At 62.1% G+C, this 19,045-nt stretch overlaps 1 protein-coding gene across 1 annotated transcript; it reads right to left on the reverse strand.

Moving 5' to 3' along the window:
• Positions 1-252: 252 nt before the first annotated feature.
• Positions 253-18,650, reverse strand: WDR90 (WD repeat domain 90; the record flags this gene model as incomplete). The annotated part of the gene is given in 42 exon segments (XM_080704026.1): positions 253-410; positions 751-835; positions 905-1,024; positions 1,094-1,237; positions 1,322-1,452; positions 1,534-1,708; positions 1,812-1,934; positions 6,039-6,210; positions 6,370-6,481; positions 6,584-6,752; positions 6,857-7,047; positions 7,127-7,286; positions 7,395-7,516; positions 7,618-7,720; positions 8,094-8,191; positions 8,318-8,404; positions 8,487-8,594; positions 8,686-8,870; positions 8,930-9,186; positions 9,351-9,479; positions 9,619-9,777; positions 10,043-10,173; positions 10,594-10,724; positions 10,889-11,028; positions 11,144-11,379; positions 12,768-12,899; positions 12,955-13,085; positions 13,161-13,322; positions 13,410-13,528; positions 14,275-14,332; positions 14,407-14,552; positions 14,624-14,734; positions 15,891-15,959; positions 16,440-16,738; positions 17,013-17,080; positions 17,163-17,277; positions 17,546-17,707; positions 17,840-17,948; positions 18,022-18,198; positions 18,284-18,375; positions 18,532-18,601; positions 18,603-18,650. Coding segments are annotated over 42 exon segments (5,694 nt in total).
• Positions 18,651-19,045: the final 395 nt, after the last annotated feature.

Raw genomic sequence — 19,045 nt, forward strand, 5'->3', positions numbered from 1 at the left:
GTTTATTTAAACTGCAAAAGGTAGAACACTGAAAACCAGGCTGGTGAAAGGCCAAGTATAAACAAGTATTCTAAATCTGCGTTGGGGGCTGGTGCCTGGGATGGAACCCGGGCCGGCACGTGCTAGGCTGTACCACAGGTCACCCAGGTCCGGTCCTGTCCAGCCATCCCAGTCCTACACGCCACCACCTGCCATCGGCCTTTTCTGCCCAGGGCCCAGCGTGGCCACCTGGAGCCACAGCCCCACTGCACCTCAGTGGCCCACAACCTCCCACACCAGGATCTCGTTGTGGGCAGCTGTGAAGAGCAGCCTGGCCGACGGGGCAAACCTACACAAGTGCACCAAGTCATCATGGCCAGCGAAGTCCTGGGCAGTCCCTGACGCACAGTCCATGAGCCTCAGCATGCACTCTGCGGGCAGAGGCACAGGGTGGGCAGGGCCAGGCAGCATGCCGCGGACCTATGCTGGGGGGTCTGGGCTGTGCGCTCCACACCCCAGGCCCGCTATGGCTGAGGGCCAGCAAAGCCGGTGCCCACTGCTCAGCCCCCAGGCCCTGTGGCTGGGCTGACCAAGGACTCCACTGGGAGCGCAGTGCCAGGTGCTGAGCCTTGTGCCCTCGTAGGGCCCTGGCATCTGGGAGTGTCCTCACACCCTTTGGGGATAAGGAGCCAGAGGCAGGGGATGCTAGGTGTGCCTGGGGGGACGCAGGCAAGCCTACCTGGCCCCACCTAAGACAGGCCAGAGACTCACCCGCAAAGCCGACGGCCAGAAGGCGGGCCCCCGGGGAGAGGCTCAGGGACATGGCAAAGGAGGGCAGCGGTATCTTCTCTACCACCTGTGGGGAGCTGGCGTGAGGCTCGGGCTCCATGGCCCCGGGCACCCGGGCTGCCATGCGGGCACACACCTGCTTCTGACGGAGGCTGTAGAACAGCACCTCTTTGTGTGCACCGAGGCCCACGCACACCAGCAGTGCCGCATCCCAAGGGCAGAAGGCAGCGAGGGAGGGCGACGGGAGACCTGGTGCCTGCAGGGTGCGGCACGCGGTGGGCAACTGGCTGGGCACCATCCCACCCACCTATTGCCGGGTGCTTACCTCCGCGGTGGCAGGCGCTGGGAAGCTCAGCCAGTCGAGGAGCTCACAGCGATCCCGCGGCCAATCGGAGGCCCAGACGCTGACCCGCTGGTCCCCGCTGGCAGCCAGCCACAGGTCTGTGCCCTCCACCCCTAGGTCTCCATCCTGGGGGGCGAGGGCCACAGTTACCCATGTTCCAGTGCGCCACCCCACTCTGCCTGGCCCGGCCGGCTCTCAAAGCGGCCACACCTGCTTGCTTGTGCTCTGGATGGCAGTGATGGGGGCGTGCCGGTGGTCCCTCAGTACGCGAAAGGTTATCCCTGGGCAGGGGCGGCTCATGGCCACAAGTCCGTCCTTGTCTCCAGAGAGGATGATCTGACCTGGGTGAGGGGTCACAGCCGCCGTGAGCCTGCGCCAGCCTGGAGGCCTGACACGGGCGGCTGGCAGGGCCGGCTCCTCACCGTCGGTAGAGAAGGCAATGGCAGTCAGTGCTGCCCTGTGGGGGTGCATCTTGAGCTCCATTGCCGTCCGCGGGATGCTGAAGACACGCAGGGTGCCGTCACTGTAGCCTGCCGTCACCTGCTGCTGCTCTGGGTGTCCACAGGAGGGGGGGCTCCAGGCCAGGCAGAGGCAGCTCTGGGGCCGTGGGGGGTCAGCTTTACACGGGGCGGGGGTGAAGGGCCCCAGGAGCCTCAGCAGATGGCACACCACCATGGCTGCCCCACCCACACCTCTGTACCTGGTTCAACACCTGGAACTGAACCACCAGCTCCATGCTAGCCAAGGACCACACCCGCACACTGCCGTCCTCACCGCACGTGGCGCAGTGAGACTCGCCGGGGCTGAAGACCACTCCGTTCACCTGCAGGAACCCAGCGTGCTGCAGGCCAGGCCTTACCGCCCGTGCCCTGCCCGGCCCAGGAGGCTGCCCTGGCCTGCGTGCTCCTTCACTAGACCTGCGGCCTGCCGGCCAGTAGGACTTCTGATTCCACCAGAAGCGCCAACAGAGCATAAAGCCGGAGTGAACAGTCTCCGGTGGGCTGCAGTCGGGGGCAGAGCACGGAGAGTGGTCACGACACTGGTGGCCTCGTGGCTTTCCCAAGGGAGGGAGCAGCGTGTCATTTTGTAGGTGCCACAGAGACTTGAGATTTGTGAAGGAGAAACAGATGCCCTGTCTCAAGGGGACCCGCTGGCAAGCCTGGCACTCAGCTGAACTGTAGGTGCGTGTGAGCTCAGGGTGCATCCCAGAAAGGTAGACCAGGGCGGGCTCAGCAGCGCTTGCCCTGCACGCACGAGGCCTGGGCTCCATCCCCAGCCTGGCTCAGTGGAGCAGCAATGGCCTCCGAGCCTGGAACACCAGTCATTTACGTCACGGGGAAGCCACCGGTGAGCACCGGTGCGGGTCAAGGACCCAAGACCCAGACCCTGCCCTGCAGGTGGCTGACGGCACAGTCTACTGTGTGCTGGAGAGGTATCTGGCCCCAAAGAGGAAGGTATGCTGTCCCTGCGATAGCCTGTGAGGGGCTAGAAACGCGCTGGGCAGCGGGGCCGGGCCAGGAGCCCTGCGATGGGCTGTCCAGAACAAGTAAGCTCCTAAGTCCTGCCGTGCGCTGGCTGATAGATAGGGGTGCCCTTTTGGAGTAATGAAAATGCTCTGGAATTGACTGGTAAGGGTTGGATGACTGTGGAGGGCACTAGAAAACCACCAAATTTAAATGATAAAGCACATGGTCTGCGAATTACGAATTATGCCTCAGTGACTCTTCTCACACAGAAAAGCAAACAATCCTTACCCATCCCCACTGCAGAGTTTTTCAAAGCTACTATTATCTTCAAATAATTCTTTTTACCCTCTTGCAGCAGCCTAGCTCTGCATTCACTAGCATGGTGGCAAGCCCTCTACCAGTGAGCTATACCCGCTGCTATTAAGTATTTCACAAAGGAGTAAGAAGCCATGAGGCACGCACGGTGCCGCACACCTAATGATCCCAGTCCTCGGGAAGCTGAAACAAAAGGATTGCAGGTTTGGGGACAGCCTCAAAAACTTTGACCATTAGCAACTTGGTGAGACCCTGTCTCAAAAAAATAAAAAAGGGCTGAGGTAGAAAGAATACCCCTGGGATCAATACCCCCCCACACACACACACACAAAGTAAGAACTCAATGCAACCTCAGGCTTGCCATGCAGGATGGCACATACCTATAATCCCAGCAACTTGGGAGCTAAGGCAGGAGAATTTCAAGTTTGATGCCACTCTGGGCAACTTTCCCAGAAAATAAAAAATAAAAAAACTGTCTCAAAATAAAAAAAACTGGGCTGGGTATGGTGGCACACATGTGAAATCCCAGTACTTGGGAGGCTGAAACAGGAGAATTGCAGGTTTGCAGCCAGTCGCAGCTACTTTAGTATTAGCCCTCTACAACTTATTGAGACCCTGTTTCAAAATAAAGTATAAAAAATTGGACTGGAAGGTGTAGCTTGGAAGTAGAATGTCCCTGGGTTCAATCCCTAGTTCCATCAAACAAATTAATAATAATGATTAAAAAAAAAAACCCTGAAAGCCAGGCATGGTGGTGCACGCCTGTAATCCCAGTATTTGGGAGATTGAGATAGGAGGATTGCAGGTTCAAGGACAGCTTCAGCAAATATGAGGCTCTCAGTATCCTGTTTTAAAGACAGCAAGATCCTGTTTCAAAAATAAAAAGCCAGCCGGGTGTGGTGGCACATGCTTGTAATCCTAGCATTGGGGAGGCAGAGACAGGAGGATGCTGTTTGCCAACAGCCTCAGCTACTTAGGCCCTCTGCAACTCAGTGAGACCCTGTTTCAAAATAAAGAATAAAAAATAGGGCAGGGGGTGTAGCTCAGAGGTTGAATGCCTCTGGGTTACATCCCCAGACCCGCAAATAAATAAATAAATAAATAATAAATGAAAAGATGGGCGTGGTGGTGTACACTTGTAATCCTAGCATTTGGGAGGCAGAGACAGGAGGATACTGTTTGCTGACAGCCTCAGCTACTTAGTGAGGCCCTCTGCAACTCAGTAAGACACTGTTTCAAAATAAATAATAAGCCTAACAATAACCCTGTTTCAAAATAAATAATAAAAAATAGGGCTAGGGGTGTAGTTTGGAGGTCGAATGCCCCTAGGTTCATCCCCCAGGAGAAGAAAAAAAAAAAAGAAAGAATAAAAAAATAGGGCTGGTAGTGTAGTTTGGAGGTAGAATGCCATCCCTGGGTTCCATCCCCAATACCACAATCAATCAATTAATCAATAATTAAAAATTAAGTCAGGCTTGGTGGTGCATGCTTGTACCAGTACTTGGGAGGTTGAAATTGGAGAATTGCAGGTTCACAGCCAGCCTTAGCAACTTAGTGAGGCTCTCAGCAACTTAAGGAGACCCTGTTTCCAAATAAAAAATAGCCGGGCATGGTGGCGCACACTTGTAATCCCCGCGCTTGGGAGGCAGAGACAGGAGGATCGCACAGGTTTGAAGCCAGCCATGCACCCTGACTTAGGAGACCCTGTTTCCAAATAAAAATGTAAAATTAGGTCTGGGAGTGTAGCCCGGAGGTAGAAGGGTTTCCAGGAACCCCAGTACCACCAAAAAAATAATAAATAAATAAATAAATAAAAATAAAAAACAAATAAAAAGTAAAATAGAGCTGGGGGTGTAACCTAGAGGTAGAAGGCCCCTGAGTTCCATACCCAGTACTACAAAAAAATAAAATAAAATAAAAAATAGGGTTGGGGTACATATAGCCTAGAGGTAGAAGGCCTCTGGGTTCAATCCTGACTACCACAAAAAAATAAAAAAACAAATAAAACAGCCCGGCATGGTGGAGCATTCTTGTAATCCCACTACTTGGGAGGCTGAGACAGGAGGATTGCAGGTGTGAAGCCAGCCTCAGCTACTTAGTGAGGCCCTCTGCAATTTAGTGAGATCCTGTTTCAAAATGAAGAATAAAAAATAGGATTGAGGGTGTAGCTTAGAGGTAGAATGCCCCTGGGTTCCATCCCCAGTACCACTAAAATAAAACAGGGCTGGGGGTATAGCTTGGAGGTAGAATGCCCCTGAGTTCAATCCTCAGTACCACCTAAAGAAATAGATAAATAAGTAAATAAATAAAAATAGGGCTGAAGGTGTAGCTCAGAGGTAGAAAGCTCTTAGGTTCCATCCCCAGTACCATAAAAACAAAACAAAAAAAGCAGGAATCCAGAGCAATGGTAAGCCATGGCCAAGCAGGCCCATTCTCAAGCATGAGATCTGTGCTGCCCAGCGTCCAACTCGCCGCTGAGCAGACCCAGCCAGAATCTGCCTGGCCCTGCCTCAGCTCCCAGCCTCAGCCCCTGGCCTCAGCAGTGCCAGCAAGGCCAGCGTGCAGCAGGTACTGGGTGGACGACACGGTGTGAACAAAGGTGTTAGAGGCGCCCATGGTGGCACACACCTTGGTCCCAGTGCTTGGGAGGCCGAGAAAGGAGGGCCGCAGTATCACAGTCAGCCACAGCAACCTTGTTAGGCCGTTTCAAGATAAAGAGTGTAATAGAGCTGGGGGTGTAACTCGGAGGTAGTACGCTGCTGGGTTCAACACCCAGTCCCACAAAAGAAAAACAAGAGCCGGGCGTGGGTGCGCGTGCTTGTAATCCCAGCATTTGGGAGGCTGGAACATGGAGATCACAGGTTCATGGCCAGCCTCAGCTACTTAGTGAGGCCCTTTGCGAATCAGTGAGACCCTGTTTCCAAATAAAGAATCAAAAATAGGGTTGAGGGTGTAGCTTGGAGGTAGAATGCCCCTGGGTTCCATCCTCAGTACCACAAAAAAAAAAAAAAAAAAAGAAAGAAAATTAAAGAAAAAGAAAAAGACCCTGAGGAGAAAAGGCAAGAGTGGGCAGGCAGGCCCAGCGACTGCGGAGCCCGCAGGCAAGTCCTGTGCGACGAGGACCCACCTGTGCCCCGGCGCCTCACCTTGGTCCTGTGGCCACTGACGAGGCGGGTGCTGGTGCCCTCAGCCCAGCTGACATACCAGAGCGTGCCGGCCGTGGTGCCCACCACCCCCATGTCCATGCTGCTGTCGAAGCTGGCGCTCACCACGGCCCCGTCCAGTGTCAGCTCATGCTCCATGAACACAGAACTGGACCTGAGGGGTGGGAAGGCGAGACGGGCAGGTCTCAGGCAGGAGACGAACAGCTCAGCAGCCAGGTGACAGGGGGCCATGGTGCCTCCTGCCTGGCTGCGCAGGGAGTGGAGGTGGCAGAGCCCGTGGAGCTGAGCGCTGGCCTATCCCTCCCAGGCTCACCTGGCGCTGGAGCCCTTGCGCCGCAGCTCCGGCACAGCCCCCACGGCCCACAGGCGCAGCCGCCGGGTGTTGCTGCCGCTGACCAGCCGTGGGCCTGAGCACAGCAGCACCCCTAGAGCCAGGCACGGTAATGAATGGCCTACCCAGGTGCCCAGGGGCTCTGGACAAGGCCTCACTGCCCCAGAACCAGGTCCCCGAGAAAGGCCACACCCACCAATCTCGCCGTCATCTGCCTCCCAGGACAGAAAGCAGCGGCCAGTGCGCGTGTCCCAGACGCAGACCTGGCCAGAGCTGGAGCCGCAGTAGAGCAGGGGGGCAGCCCCATGGCAGAGCGAGGTTAGCTCCGTGGCCCCCACGCCCTCAGGGACCAGCTCTTGGTGCACCTAGTGTGGCACAAGGGAGGCACGGGTTAGGGATGACTCCAGGGCCTGGCCATTCATCCCCCATGGTCACCTGCGAGCCTGAAGGCCTGAGCCCACGCTGCTACCTGGAGACTGACGTCTGCCCCGCGCTGCTGCAGAAGCCAGAAGGCGACAGCACCGGTGCCCACGGTGGCCAGCTTGCCAGTACTCCAGGGGTCGAAGGCCACACCGTGCATGGGCTCCGGGAGGCGGGTGCAGGACACCAGGTCGTAGGTGGCCGTGCTCCAAAGGGCCAGGGTGCGGTCACTGTAGTCCCCTGTGTGTGGCAGCCACAGTGTCGGGTGCACACTCAGCTCCCAGGCTCTGCCCCCTCCCTGTCTGCCCAGCCCACTGACCCAGGGTAGCGAGGAGCTTGTCGTCTGGAGAGAAGGCCAGGGCCTGCACGGCACTGCTGTGATGGGAAATGACCTGCTGGCATAGACCCCCAGGCACGGCCCAGATGCGGATCTGGCAGTGGGCAGCTGTGCCACCATGGCATGACGCAGAGGCCAGGACCTGGCGGGGCAGGGCTGGTGGTTGGGTGCGGCCAGCTGGGCCCACCCTGGCACTGAAGAGAGGTGCTGTCAGTGGGCCGGGTCCCAGGGCAGGGTGTGGGGCGGGCACCTGGGAGGCATGGCTAAGGGCCAGCGTTGAGATCTCCTCGGGGTGGCCGAGCCAGTGCTGCTGGGCGCCAGAGTGCAGGTCTTCTACCACCACAAGGCGGCCACACGTGTAGGCAAAGAAGCCTGCAGGGAGGGGGGCGCTCCATTGCCCGTCACTCAGCAGCCCAGTCACAGGGCCCCGCCCGGGGCCCAGCTGCCAAGGGCTGGGTACCCCATGTCCTCACCTGTGTCTGGCCTCCAGATCACATTGGCACGTCCGTTCCCATTGTAGCCCACAACAGCCTTCAGACGCAACTGCTCGCTGCCCGAGGGGGGCAAGGAGGTGCTCTGGAAGGGAGCAGACCCGGGAGGCTGGCACTGGCAGTGTCCAAGTCCTAAACCCACGAACGGGGGCTGCTCTAGTGCCCGCACAGACTGGCCAGGGATGGGGCTAAGGGTGCAGCTGTGGCCATGGCATAGGGAGACCACGGCATGGGGAACACAGGGAGGGGCTGAGCTGGGTCTAGCTGGACACCGTCAGAATAGCCTGGGTGCTGCAGGGTGGACACTGTGGGTGCAGGGTGGAGGGAGATGCCCCTCTGAGAGAGCACCCAGGGACCAGAAGCAGCCCTGGGGGATCTTGGGGAAACCCAAAGAGTGCCCCCACTCGTGGGGGGAGGCTGCCAAAGCCACCGTGCTGCCCACAGAGGGGCACGGCTACCTTGGTGAGCGTGGAGACCTTGTAGCGAGCCAGGAAGTGCTTGTAGGAATCCGGGCGGGCTGGGGGCTGGGCCCTGGCTGTCCCGAGGCTTGGGCTACCTGGCAGCAGAGGAAGCAGGCAGCAGGACTCTGACCTGCCTGCAGCCCCTCATAAACCTCTCCCACCACGGACACCCCAGGCTCGCCATGGCCGTTGGTGACCTCGCCTCGTCTTTCAGGGGCAACCCTGGCGGTCAGGGCCGCCAGGACGAACCTCCACCACCAACTCCCCAAGCACCTTCAGCTGGAACGTGGTCCCTGACTCCCCGCGACCTACCAGGCCAGCCATGGCCAAGGGGAGGCCCCAGGAGCCCCCAGGAGCCTCTGGCAGACCCCCAGGCGGTGTCTCCAGCACCTCCGGTCTCCTTCTCCACGAGCACAGGCAGGCCGGGGGCCTGGCGGAACCTCTGGGGGCTGCAGCTCTGCTCGCAGGGCCCTTCCTCATCTGATGTGGAGAACATGCCTGGGGCAACAAGGAATGGCAGGCCACATGCTGCCTGGCCGCCCGCACCCCGCCTAAAGCCAGCACTCAGCCCACCAGGACCCTTCCTCACCATCGCTGCCCTCGGGGGGCCTGGTGCAGATGCCCAGCTGTGCTGGGGGTGCCTGCACTGGCATGGGCACCTGTTGCCGGGGGAGCCCACTGGTCACGTCCTCCATTTGTCCTGGGCCTGGGCACAGAGGGAGCTGCTTGGCGGCCGTGGTGAGGGGGCACACATGGCACAAGGAGGGCACTGCACTGCCCAGGTACGCTGCCGGAGCACCACACCGTCCCTCACGCCAACCCAGACCACTCACCAGCCTCCTGGGCTGGGGGGTCCCTGGGCACACTCGGGTCCCTGGAGGCAAGAAGAGGGCGTCAGGGGGCCACAGGAGGCCCAGGTGGATAGGGTCAAGGGCAAGAGGCCCGTGTGGGTATGGTCAAGGGCAGACACTTGCCTTCCTGGGGCGGTCAGGACATCCCACAAGAAGATGGCATCCCCCACGCTGAGGACCTGCCGCTGGTCAGGGGTGAAGGCCACAGCCTGCACGGGCTCTGAGTGGCCGATGTACAACTGGGGGCAGCAGGTGTCACATATGGGGATGCTGAGTGTGGCTGGGGCGCCTCCCTGGTGGCCGTCTTCCCGCTACTCCCCTGCCCCACCGGGGCCTCCAGAGGTCTCCCCAGCCACCCTGTACCTCCCTGACAGCTGGAGCGTCCGCCGGCCATCACACATACCTGGCACCCAGGCTCCGCCTGCGTCGAGTAATCCCACACCTTGATGGCCCGGCCAGTGGCCATCAGGAGCAAGTGGGCATCCTCACTGAGAGCCAGGGTGGAGCACGTCTCGGGGCGGACACTGGGCAGCTGTAACGGAGCGTCCTTGGGCACCGACCTTTCTCGGTGGCCGTCCTTCCTCACTGAGTGGCCATCCCCTGCCTGGCTGGAGGGACCGTGAGAATAGGGGATGGGAAGACCAAGCTGCTGCCGCCGTCCCAAGGCTTACCTCCCGAACAGTGCGTCCTGACGAGGTGTCCAGCACCATGACTTTGGACGACGTGGACACCAGCAGGTGGCCTGGGGCTGAGGGACCAAAGCAGATGGCCATGGGCCAGGCCAAGCAGCTGCTGGCCACATCCAGGGTGCTGACATCAATCCGCAGCAGCTGGGGGGCAAGAGGCCACTGGACTCAATCCCTAGGCAGAGCTGGCGCTGCCCAGGCCAGGGAGTGGATGACCTAGGGCGCCACCAGGTACCGCCCCCAGCACGGACAGCCTTTACTGAGGACAGCAAGGCCAGCCCTGTACATCCTGCCCACTGGCTCATCTCTGCAGGCACGCTTCAGGTGTGGCAGAGCCTGGGCCCCGGACCCGCTCACACCCCACACCCAGCCGAGAAGAGCCCTGGGTCCCGGCTGCCCTAGGACTCACCTCGTCCAGGGAGGTGGCCTCCATGACGGTTACTGCACACTTGGAGGGGCCCACGAAGGCTAGCAGGCGGCTGTCTCTGCTGACTGCCAGGGCACCAGGGCCTGGGCAGGCATCCTGGCACACTGTGTTCACTGCGGCATGGGCAGTGGGTCAGTGAGTGGGGAGGGGGCCGGCAGTGCAGGTGGCCAGCCCAGGAGGCGTGGCCCAATCCCACCCACCTGTGGGAACATTCCCAGGGAGGGCAGCACCCTCCTTAGTGGCCTTGAGATACCAAGACACCAGCAAACCCCAGGAGAGGCCTGGGGTTTTCACGGGCCAGGAGTGACCATCTCTATGGCTAGGCGGGCCCAAGTCATGAGGCCCTGGGAGGAGCCAGGTGCCTTTGGCTGAACATGACCCCCACTGGCCACCTTCCTCCCCTGGGGAGAGTTCTCAACCTTAACCTTCCCCGTGGCCTAGACAAAAGGTGAAGGCAGCAGCCACCATGCCTTGCACTTCCTACTGGCCTCCCAGCACCCCGGGCCCAGCCCAGGTGGCCAGAGGAGCCTGACCTGCCACCCGGATGATGCGGCACCGGGGGACAGCACAGTCATACTGGATCAGGGAACCCCGGGAACAGGAGCTGAACAGGAAGTTGCCATCAGGGGTCACGACCAGGCCGGTGATGGCTCCCTGGTGACACCTGGAAGGCACGTAGGAACGGTTACTGGTCGTGGCCCCAGGAACCCAGCCAGGACCCAGGGCGTGGGACCAAAGGCAGGGCTCCCTACAAACTAGCCTCCCGCATATGAGTCTGTATGGCCCGGCTCCCCACAGGGCTGGCGGTGGCGGCAGGCTGGCACTCACTCATGTTCCACCAAGACCTTGGAGTTCTCCAGGTCGAAGGAGCGCAGAACCCCACTGCTAAAGCCACAGAAGAAGGCCGGCCACGTGGGATGGAAGGCAACAGCGCACGGGGCCTCCTTGGGGGACGTGAAGTCATACAGCTGCAGGGCGAGATCCCAGTGAGGCCCAGCGCAGATGGAAGGACCCAGAGTCCTGCGGGCAAGTGTGTCCTCCAGCTTACGCCTGCCTGCCCAGCTTGGCCCCGCCACTCCGCACCTGCCGTAGGGAAGCCAGGTCCCAGATGCGGACAGTGTGGTCCAGAGACACCGTGGCTAGCTGCCCTCGGCTGCGCTCCGTAGAGAGGGCCAGCACGGGGGCGGTGTGGGAGCCCGCCAGCACAGTGTACTCCCGGGATGGGATGTCCAGGAAGCCCAGGTGGCCCGAGGAGGTGGTAGACAGCACACGCAGACCGTCGGGGCTGACACACACAGAGCTGATGGGGCCTTCGTGCTCTGAGGGGAAGGTGGGATCAGCAGCCGCAGGGACCCCCACCACAGGCAGCCACACTGCTCAGGACCAGGGTCCCAGAGACAATGCTTCCCTTCTCCAAGGGCCCTGGGCTCCCTACAGCCGGAAAGAACAGCTCTCCAGACCCCACTCCTGGGCTACATGGGGTCCAGGGTCTTGGAAGCATCTTTCCCACTAGCTACCTGCAGGACAGCCTTCCATGGGGAAGGGTGCCTGCCATGGATGGGCCCCTGGCTCAAGACGTAGCCCCTGGGCACGTGACTCCCATCCAGCCCAAGGACAGCACCACCAAAACCAGAGCCAGAGGACCCCCCACCCCGATCCTCCATGGCTCCCCCCCCCAGGACCTCCATGCCCCCCCCAAGGACCTCCATGGCTCTCGCCCTCCTCCCCCACAGGACCTCCATGGCTCTCGCCCTCCCTCCTCCCCACAGATCTTCCATGGCTCTTGTCCCCCCACAAGACTTCCATGCCCCCCCCCAGGTCCTCCATGGCTCTTGCCCTCCCTTTCCCCCACAGATCCTCCTCCCCCCATAGGACCTCCATGCCCCCCCCAAGACCTCCATGGCCCTCGCCCTCCTCTCCCACAGGACCTCCATGGCCCTCGCTCTCCTTCCCCACAGGACCTCCTGGCCCTCGCCCTCCTCCCCCACAGGATCTCCTGGCCCTCTCCCTCCTTCCCCACAGGACCTCCTGGCCCTCTCCCTCCTCCCCCACAGGACCTCCATGGCCCTTACCCTCCTCCCCCACAGGACCTCCTGGCCCTCTCCCTCCTCCCCCACAGGACCTCCATGGCCCTCGTCCTCCTCCCCCACAGGACCTCCATGGCCCTCGCCCTCCTCCACAGGACCTCCATGGCCCTTACCCTCCTCCCCCACAGGACCTCCTGGCCCTCTCCCTCCTCCCCCACAGGACCTCCATGGCCCTCGTCCTCCTCCCCCACAGGACCTCCATGGCCCTCGCCCTCCTCCACAGGACCTCCATGGCCCTTACCCTCCTCCCCCACAGGACCTCCTGGCCCTCTCCCTCCTCCCCCACAGGACCTCCATGGCCCTCGTCCTCCTCCCCCACAGGACCTCCATGGCCCTCGCCCTCCTCCACAGGACCTCCATGGCCCTTACCCTCCTCCCCCACAGGACCTCCTGGCCCTCTCCCTCCTCCCCCACAGGACCTCCATGGCCCTCGCCCTCCTCCCCCACAGGACCTCCATGGCCCTCGTCCTCCTCCCCCACAGGACCTCCATGGCCCTCGCCCTCCTTCCCCACAGGACCTCCATGGCCCTCGTCCTCCTCCCCCACAGGACCTCCATGGCTCTCACACCCACACACAGGAGAGCCAGTCTCTCTCCCCAAGTCGGGAACGTGCAGCCCACCTGCCTCCAGGAGCAGCGTGGAGAGGTCCAGGGACCACAGTCGCAGGCGGCCGTCCTCAGAGCCGACTGCACAGGCGGCTGGTGAGGCGCTTAGGCTGCTGATGCTGATGCCAGGGCTGGGACCTGGGGAGCCTGGGTGTCAGCACTTCGCAGGACGCCACTTCCCCCCAGAGTGGGCTCCCCCTACCTGAGCCGCAGGCTGGCTGCTGGGGGAGGGGCCCGCCAGGGGTCCGTGCAGGCAGCAGGCGGCGGGCACACCTCACAGCCATGCGCTGGTGGTCAATCTCCAGGATATGGCCGCCACGGCTGCTCACGTAGCTGCCCAGGGAGGTGGCAAGTGAGGCAGGGCCCAGGGAGCGGGGTGAGGCGGCGGTGGTGGGGTGGGGGACTCACAGCGTGCAGGGTGAGGGTGCCCGGTCACCTTCCTGGGCCTGTGCGAAGGCGAGGTCGGTGAACTCCAGCACACAGTGCTCTCCCAGGTCCACGGGGCAGGAGCGCAGCGCCCCGCCACGCAGCCGCCACAGCCGCACGCTGCCCCGCCCGCACGACGCCATCCTACCAGAAGGGGCGTGGAGGGTGAGTGCTGCTGGGCAGCAGGGCTCCAGGTCAGACTTAACCCCAGTGTTGGTTTGGCCCTGTCACCTGGTTTCATCAAAAAAGGAGACCCGGAAGGCCTGGATGTCAAAGTCAGTGTGCACCTTCGCAAGGACGGCCACCTCACCACCAAGGGCCACCTGGTCAGTGCCCCACGCCACCACCACCTGCAACAAACCCCCGATGAGCTCCGGGTCAGACAGCCCACAAGCCCTCCTCCCAGAGCCGCCAACCCAGGAGCCTCTGAGCCCCCCTGGCGGTGGCTTTATGTTCCAAAGAACCCAGCCTGAGCACTTGGGCTGTGGAGGGTGGGGCTCGGCACCCCCCAGACCCCAAGACGTGGGCGACTCTGGGGCTTTTACAGAGAAGGTGGAGCCCAACTGTGTGCTGTGCACTCAGAGACAGCAAAACCTGACCCACAGCAGAAAAGTGGGTAAGAAGCAAGAGGTGCGCCCATAGACGCAGACACCATGGCTCAGGAGAGGTTGATGTGTAAAACGCCATCTTACAACCACAGCGTTGCCACGCGCACGGGAGAGCCGTCCACACACGGGCTTAAGGCGATGCCTGCTGCGCAAGGGGCGCAGAGCCTCAGCATGACACGTGAGGTGCTCTGGGCTATCTCTGGCAGCACAGCCTCACACGCGCAGAGCCCAGGGTCTGGAGATGGGTCTGGCTCTGCTGCCCAGCCTGACCTCGAACTCCTGGGCTCAAGCGATCCTCCTGCCTCAGCCTCCTGAATAGCTGGGTCTAAAGGCAGGCGGCCACACCCGGCTCGAGTTTTTTAAAATAAAGGACGCGTGTTACTTTAGTAAGTGGAAATAGGAGAGGAGAGGCGTTTAGAGAACTTAGACTCTGCTGTGTTTGCCTGCATCCTCCAAAGGGCTGCCTCCTCCCGGAGCCGGTCCATTACCGTCCTCCCGTGCTGGTCCTTGCCAACGCCACAGAGCACGGCCCCGCTGCTGGAGAAGCTGTGGGGATGGAACGAGAGGTCAGCGGCACCTGGGATGTCCACCCTGACCCCAGCACGAGGTCCCGTGCCCACCTGAGGAGGCAGAGGGTGTGCATCGGGCTCCGGAACAGTGACAGGCAGCCCCCGGTCTGGAAGCCCCAGAGCCGCACCATGCTGGGGGACTGAGCCTGGGCGGACGCCAGCAGCAAGCCGCTCCCATCCAGTGCCAGGGCGGAGACCTAGAGGCACAGGGTGCAGGAGAGGCGTGTGGCCCACAGGTACACATACCCAGGACCCAGGCAGCACCCACCTTGTCCGTATGGCCAAGGAAAAAGCGCTGCTCCCCGGTGCTGACATGCAGGACGACGATGACGGCGTGGCAGGGGTACACAACGGCCGTCCCGTCCGTGGTCCACAGGGCCTGGCACATAGGGCTCGGGTCAAGGTCACCAGCAGTACCCAGGTCCCTCCTGGCTGCCTGGAGGTCGGCCTTATCACCTACCCAAGCCCAGGGAGGAAGAGGAAGGCCCAGCACAAATGTGGGCACAGTCACCCCCGAGTAGGTCAGGGGCACGCTTCCCCACGTGAGAAGCACAAGAGTTGGCAAGATGCCTGTACTGAAGGGCACACACACACACACACACACACACACACACACACACCCTCTAGGCCCTGCCTCCAATACAAGAAACCCTGGACAGCAAAAGATCCAGGGCTCTCCAGACTCAGAGCCTGCATCCAGAGGGCTGAGGGAACACCCAAGGATTTCTGGGGGGGGGGGGCAGGAAGAAAGGCCGCCTGCTTCCTGTCTTCTGAGCTTCCCCCAGCGGGCTCTTCATGTGCAGGGCCCCACACAGCTGACCTAGGCCACAACTCGGAGGAGCTCTGAAGACACTAGCCAGAGCTCTTTGGCTTTTTTATTTTTTTGCGGGTCTGGGGATGGAACCCAGGGGCATTCGACCTCCAAGCTACCCCCCAACCCTATTTTTTATTCTTTGAGACAAGGCCTCACTAAGTAGCTGAGGCTGTCCACAAACAGTGATCCTCCAGTCTCAGCCTCCCGAATGCTGGGTTACAAGCTGCACCACCACGCCCGGCTTCCTTGGCTTTGGGGTTTTTTTTTAGGTACTGGGGATGGAACCCAGGGGCATTCGACCTCCAAGCTATACCTCCAGCCCTATTTTTTTCCTTTTATTTTGAAATAGGGTCTCACTGAGTTGCAGAGGGCCTCACTAAGTAGCTGAGGCCATCTTTGAACCACAATCCTCCTGTCTCAGCCTCCCGAATGCTGGGATTACAAGCGTGTGCCACCGCGCCCGGCTAGCCCTTGGCTTTTGGAAGCACTTTAACTCAGCCATGACCCATGGGGCTTTGCCAGGTGATAGAGGACATCTGTGACCTGGAAACTATTTGTAGTGCGCAGATGTAAGCAAGGCATCCGGGAGCCAGAGGGAAGTCAGCACAGTCTGCAGGGCAAAAGGACCCTGACTCCAAGGGGCTGGGACTCCTCCCCCTGAGCACTCTACACTCGTAGGTCCCAGCCAAAGCCAGCCTAGGGACGGCCACAGGACCCTCACCCATTTGGTGCTGTGGCCCCCAAAGCCAATGACTCCCTTGAGCCGCAGGACTGGGTCCGGGAGGAAGCGCTGAAACAGGTAAATGCAGTGAGCGCCCAGGAGGGCACAGCCCCCACCCCGGTCTGCCGCCTCCGATCCAGCTGTGTCCTGCCCTCAAGGTAAAGCACGTGGGGCTGGGTGCAGCTCAGCCAGGCACTTACCTAGCACGTGTGGAAAAAAAAAAAAACAAAATTAAAAAGCAAAACAAGCAAAAACCCCTGTGGTCCTGGGTGGCTGTGGGCACCCACTTTCTGGTAGGAAGCCAGGCTCCAGCCCACAACACCACACCCTCCAGGAAATGGACCCGGTACCCGGGGGTGTCCCTGAGAGCTGAGCGGGGCGGGAAGGAGCCCTTTGCTCTGTGTAAAGAGGGACTCCTGCCCGAAGCTGCCTCCTGCTAGCTGTCAGAAAACCCTGAGAAGGGACACGGGAGCCTGTCTGCCTGAATGCAGCTGGCGGGTCTAGGCTTGGCGGCTCCTTACCCACACCTGCCCTGGCAGGGACGCTCACCTTACAGGAGCCAGCATCCTCCAGGGCCGCGGCCACCTCAGCCGACTCATCAGCAAGCGCGCGGCCACCGCTAACCGCCGTGCGCACGATGGCAGCCTCCACCGGGGGAGCGGGGTCTCTGCTATGGCCACCGGGACCACCTACATCGCCCATCAGCACCACAGGGCCGCCATTCCCCAGCCCTGTCCTGGGGGCACTCACAGCTGTGGGGGTCTGCACTGCAGGGGACGCCCTGCCCTCCACGGGCTTGCTGAAGGCCACCGGAGGCGGGAGAAGCTGCGGCACAGGCCCCGAGAAGACTGCGACAGGGCGAGGCACCCAGTCACTGCGGGGCAGAGTGGCAAGGCGCCCGGGGGTGCCCACACGCTGCATGCTCACCCATCCACCTGGGCCCCCGCTCCCCTCAAACCAACTCCCGCAGGTTCTAGGCACTCAGGTGACCTGCCAGTTACCCCATCCCTGTGCTGGTCTGACTTCCCCGGTACATGCTAGCAGTGGTCACCACAGGCCGAGTGCCCTCCGGGCCTCCCAGCGCCCACCAAGCTCCAGGGCCCTGCAGGCCTTGCAGCCCACCTGCTGCGGTGGGGGAACCACTCTTCTGGGCCGGCTCAGAGGGTGCCTTCAAGATGTCGCTCGGGAACCTCGGTAGGCAGGGGAGGTTCAACACTGAGGGCCCAGGGCACCTGCCCCCTGCTCCAGAGGCTCCCCAGAGGGCAGGCTCACCGGACGTGCAGGTAGTGGTCGTGCCAGCACTCCCCTTTCGGCACCGGGAAGGCCATTTCTCGAGGGACAGGAGTGACGAGCAGCTTTGCCCGCCGAGCATCGCTGGCGCTAACAGCTGCAAGGGGCAGGGCTGTTCCAGGTCCATGGAAGCCTGGCCAGCCTCCCCTCCCAGCCCCAGGTGAGATGCACCAGCACGCGCCCAGCCCAGACACTGCCCACCCCAGGCTGCCACGAGACAGGTCTTGGTCTGTGGTGCTTGTCTCAGCCACTCCGGGCTCCAGATGCACTGAGCCAGGGACCTAAGGCAGCAGGGCAGCCAGGAAGAGAAGCCGGGTGACGGGCGGGGGGGGACACACACAGGGAGGGGTGGGGATGGCCCTCACTGGGGTCGAAGCTCAGGTCACTAGTGTAGAGGTTCCTGACCAGCAGGCTGGCACACAGCCTCACGCTCCTGAGGTGGCCGTAGCTCCGGCTGAGGAAGACCAGCAGGATGTCACGCAGGTCAAGCTGCAGGCAGGTCCAGCGGGCACCAGTCAGGGGCACACCTGCCAGGTCTGCAAGGTGGGCGTCCAGCGTCAGTGCCCACTCTCATAGCTGCGACCCTGTGTCCCCAGTTCCCCCGGGGGCACGCAGAAGCCATCCCTATCCCAGCCATCCACACTCCATCTCGGCGGCACCTCCCCCGGATGTCCTGGCCTCAAAGACGAAGGGGAACTGCAGCCAGGTTGCAGAGGACTTGAACTCCTTGAAGAGGCTGGAGAAAGACACGCGGATAACCTGGCCGTCCTGCAGAGCAGATCAAGACCGTGAGGGCCGGCAGCAGGCGCCCGGCCACCTGCAGCCCGGCCGAGCGACCCACCTCAGTGGACACGTCCAGGTGGATGACGAAGTGCTTGGCGGGCAGGGGCCGGAAGAGCACGTAGAGGAATCGCCCGGTCAGCCCCAGGGACTGGGCGCTGGTTCTGGGGAGCTGGATGTAATTGCTGGCACAGACGGAGCCCCGGATGCGATACACAGAGCTCTTCAGGGTCTTGTCCTGCAGGGAGAAGGGGGCGCGTCCACAGGCGCCCCGGAGCAGCGCCCACGGGAGGCTTCCCGACAGGAGCGCGGCCCGCCCGTACCGTCACCACCGCCACGTCGCCCTCCTTGCTGGACCGCTTCCACTCGTCCACCCTGAAGTATCTGAAGACGTTGAGGAACGGGTGCTGCCACGCTGCGGGCGGCGCGCCCCTGCGGTGAGGACCTGCGGGCGGCGTCCGCACCCTCAGGCCAGCCGGCGGGTCCCCAAGGGCCGGGGGCCCGGCCTGCGTGCTGCGGCCGCCGCCCCGGGCCTGCGTCCCTGCGCCCGGCCCGCAGCCGCGCGCGCTGCCTGCAGCCATGGCCCCGCCGCTCGCGCTTCCCGCCTCGGCCGCCGCCCGCCCCACGCAGCGCGCGCAGCGCGGCGCCTAGCAACAGACGCCTGGCCACGTGCGTCACTTCCGCCGTCATGGCGGCGCCCGGGCCCACGTGTCTGCGCGGCGCCGGCCCCTCGGTGCGCCGGGACGCCGGCCCGCGGCCCCGCTTAGCCGCCGGTGGTGCCCGCGCGGTTCCAGGCCGCCTCCAGACGCCCGCGCGGCCTGCCCTCCCTGGCCACCCGTCTGCCGTCGCTCCCTGGGCAGGAGGCCCCCAGGCAGCTCCTTCCCCTTCGCTTGCGGGGACCCGAGGGCTGAGCCCCGGCCACACCCGCGGCCCGTCCCGAGTGAACCTCACCCCGCCCTACCCCCCCCCCCAGGCATCAGCCAGCACAGGGTATTCTGGTCTCCCTGCCTCAGAGGAGCAAGGTCACCCGTGCCCATCGTGGGAAGCAGTGCCAGTGCCCACGGACCAAGCTCCCCAGCCATGCT

This window comes from Muscardinus avellanarius (genome assembly GCF_963383645.1).
Source record: "Muscardinus avellanarius genome assembly, chromosome: 10".
Taxonomy (NCBI): domain Eukaryota; kingdom Metazoa; phylum Chordata; class Mammalia; order Rodentia; family Gliridae; genus Muscardinus; species Muscardinus avellanarius.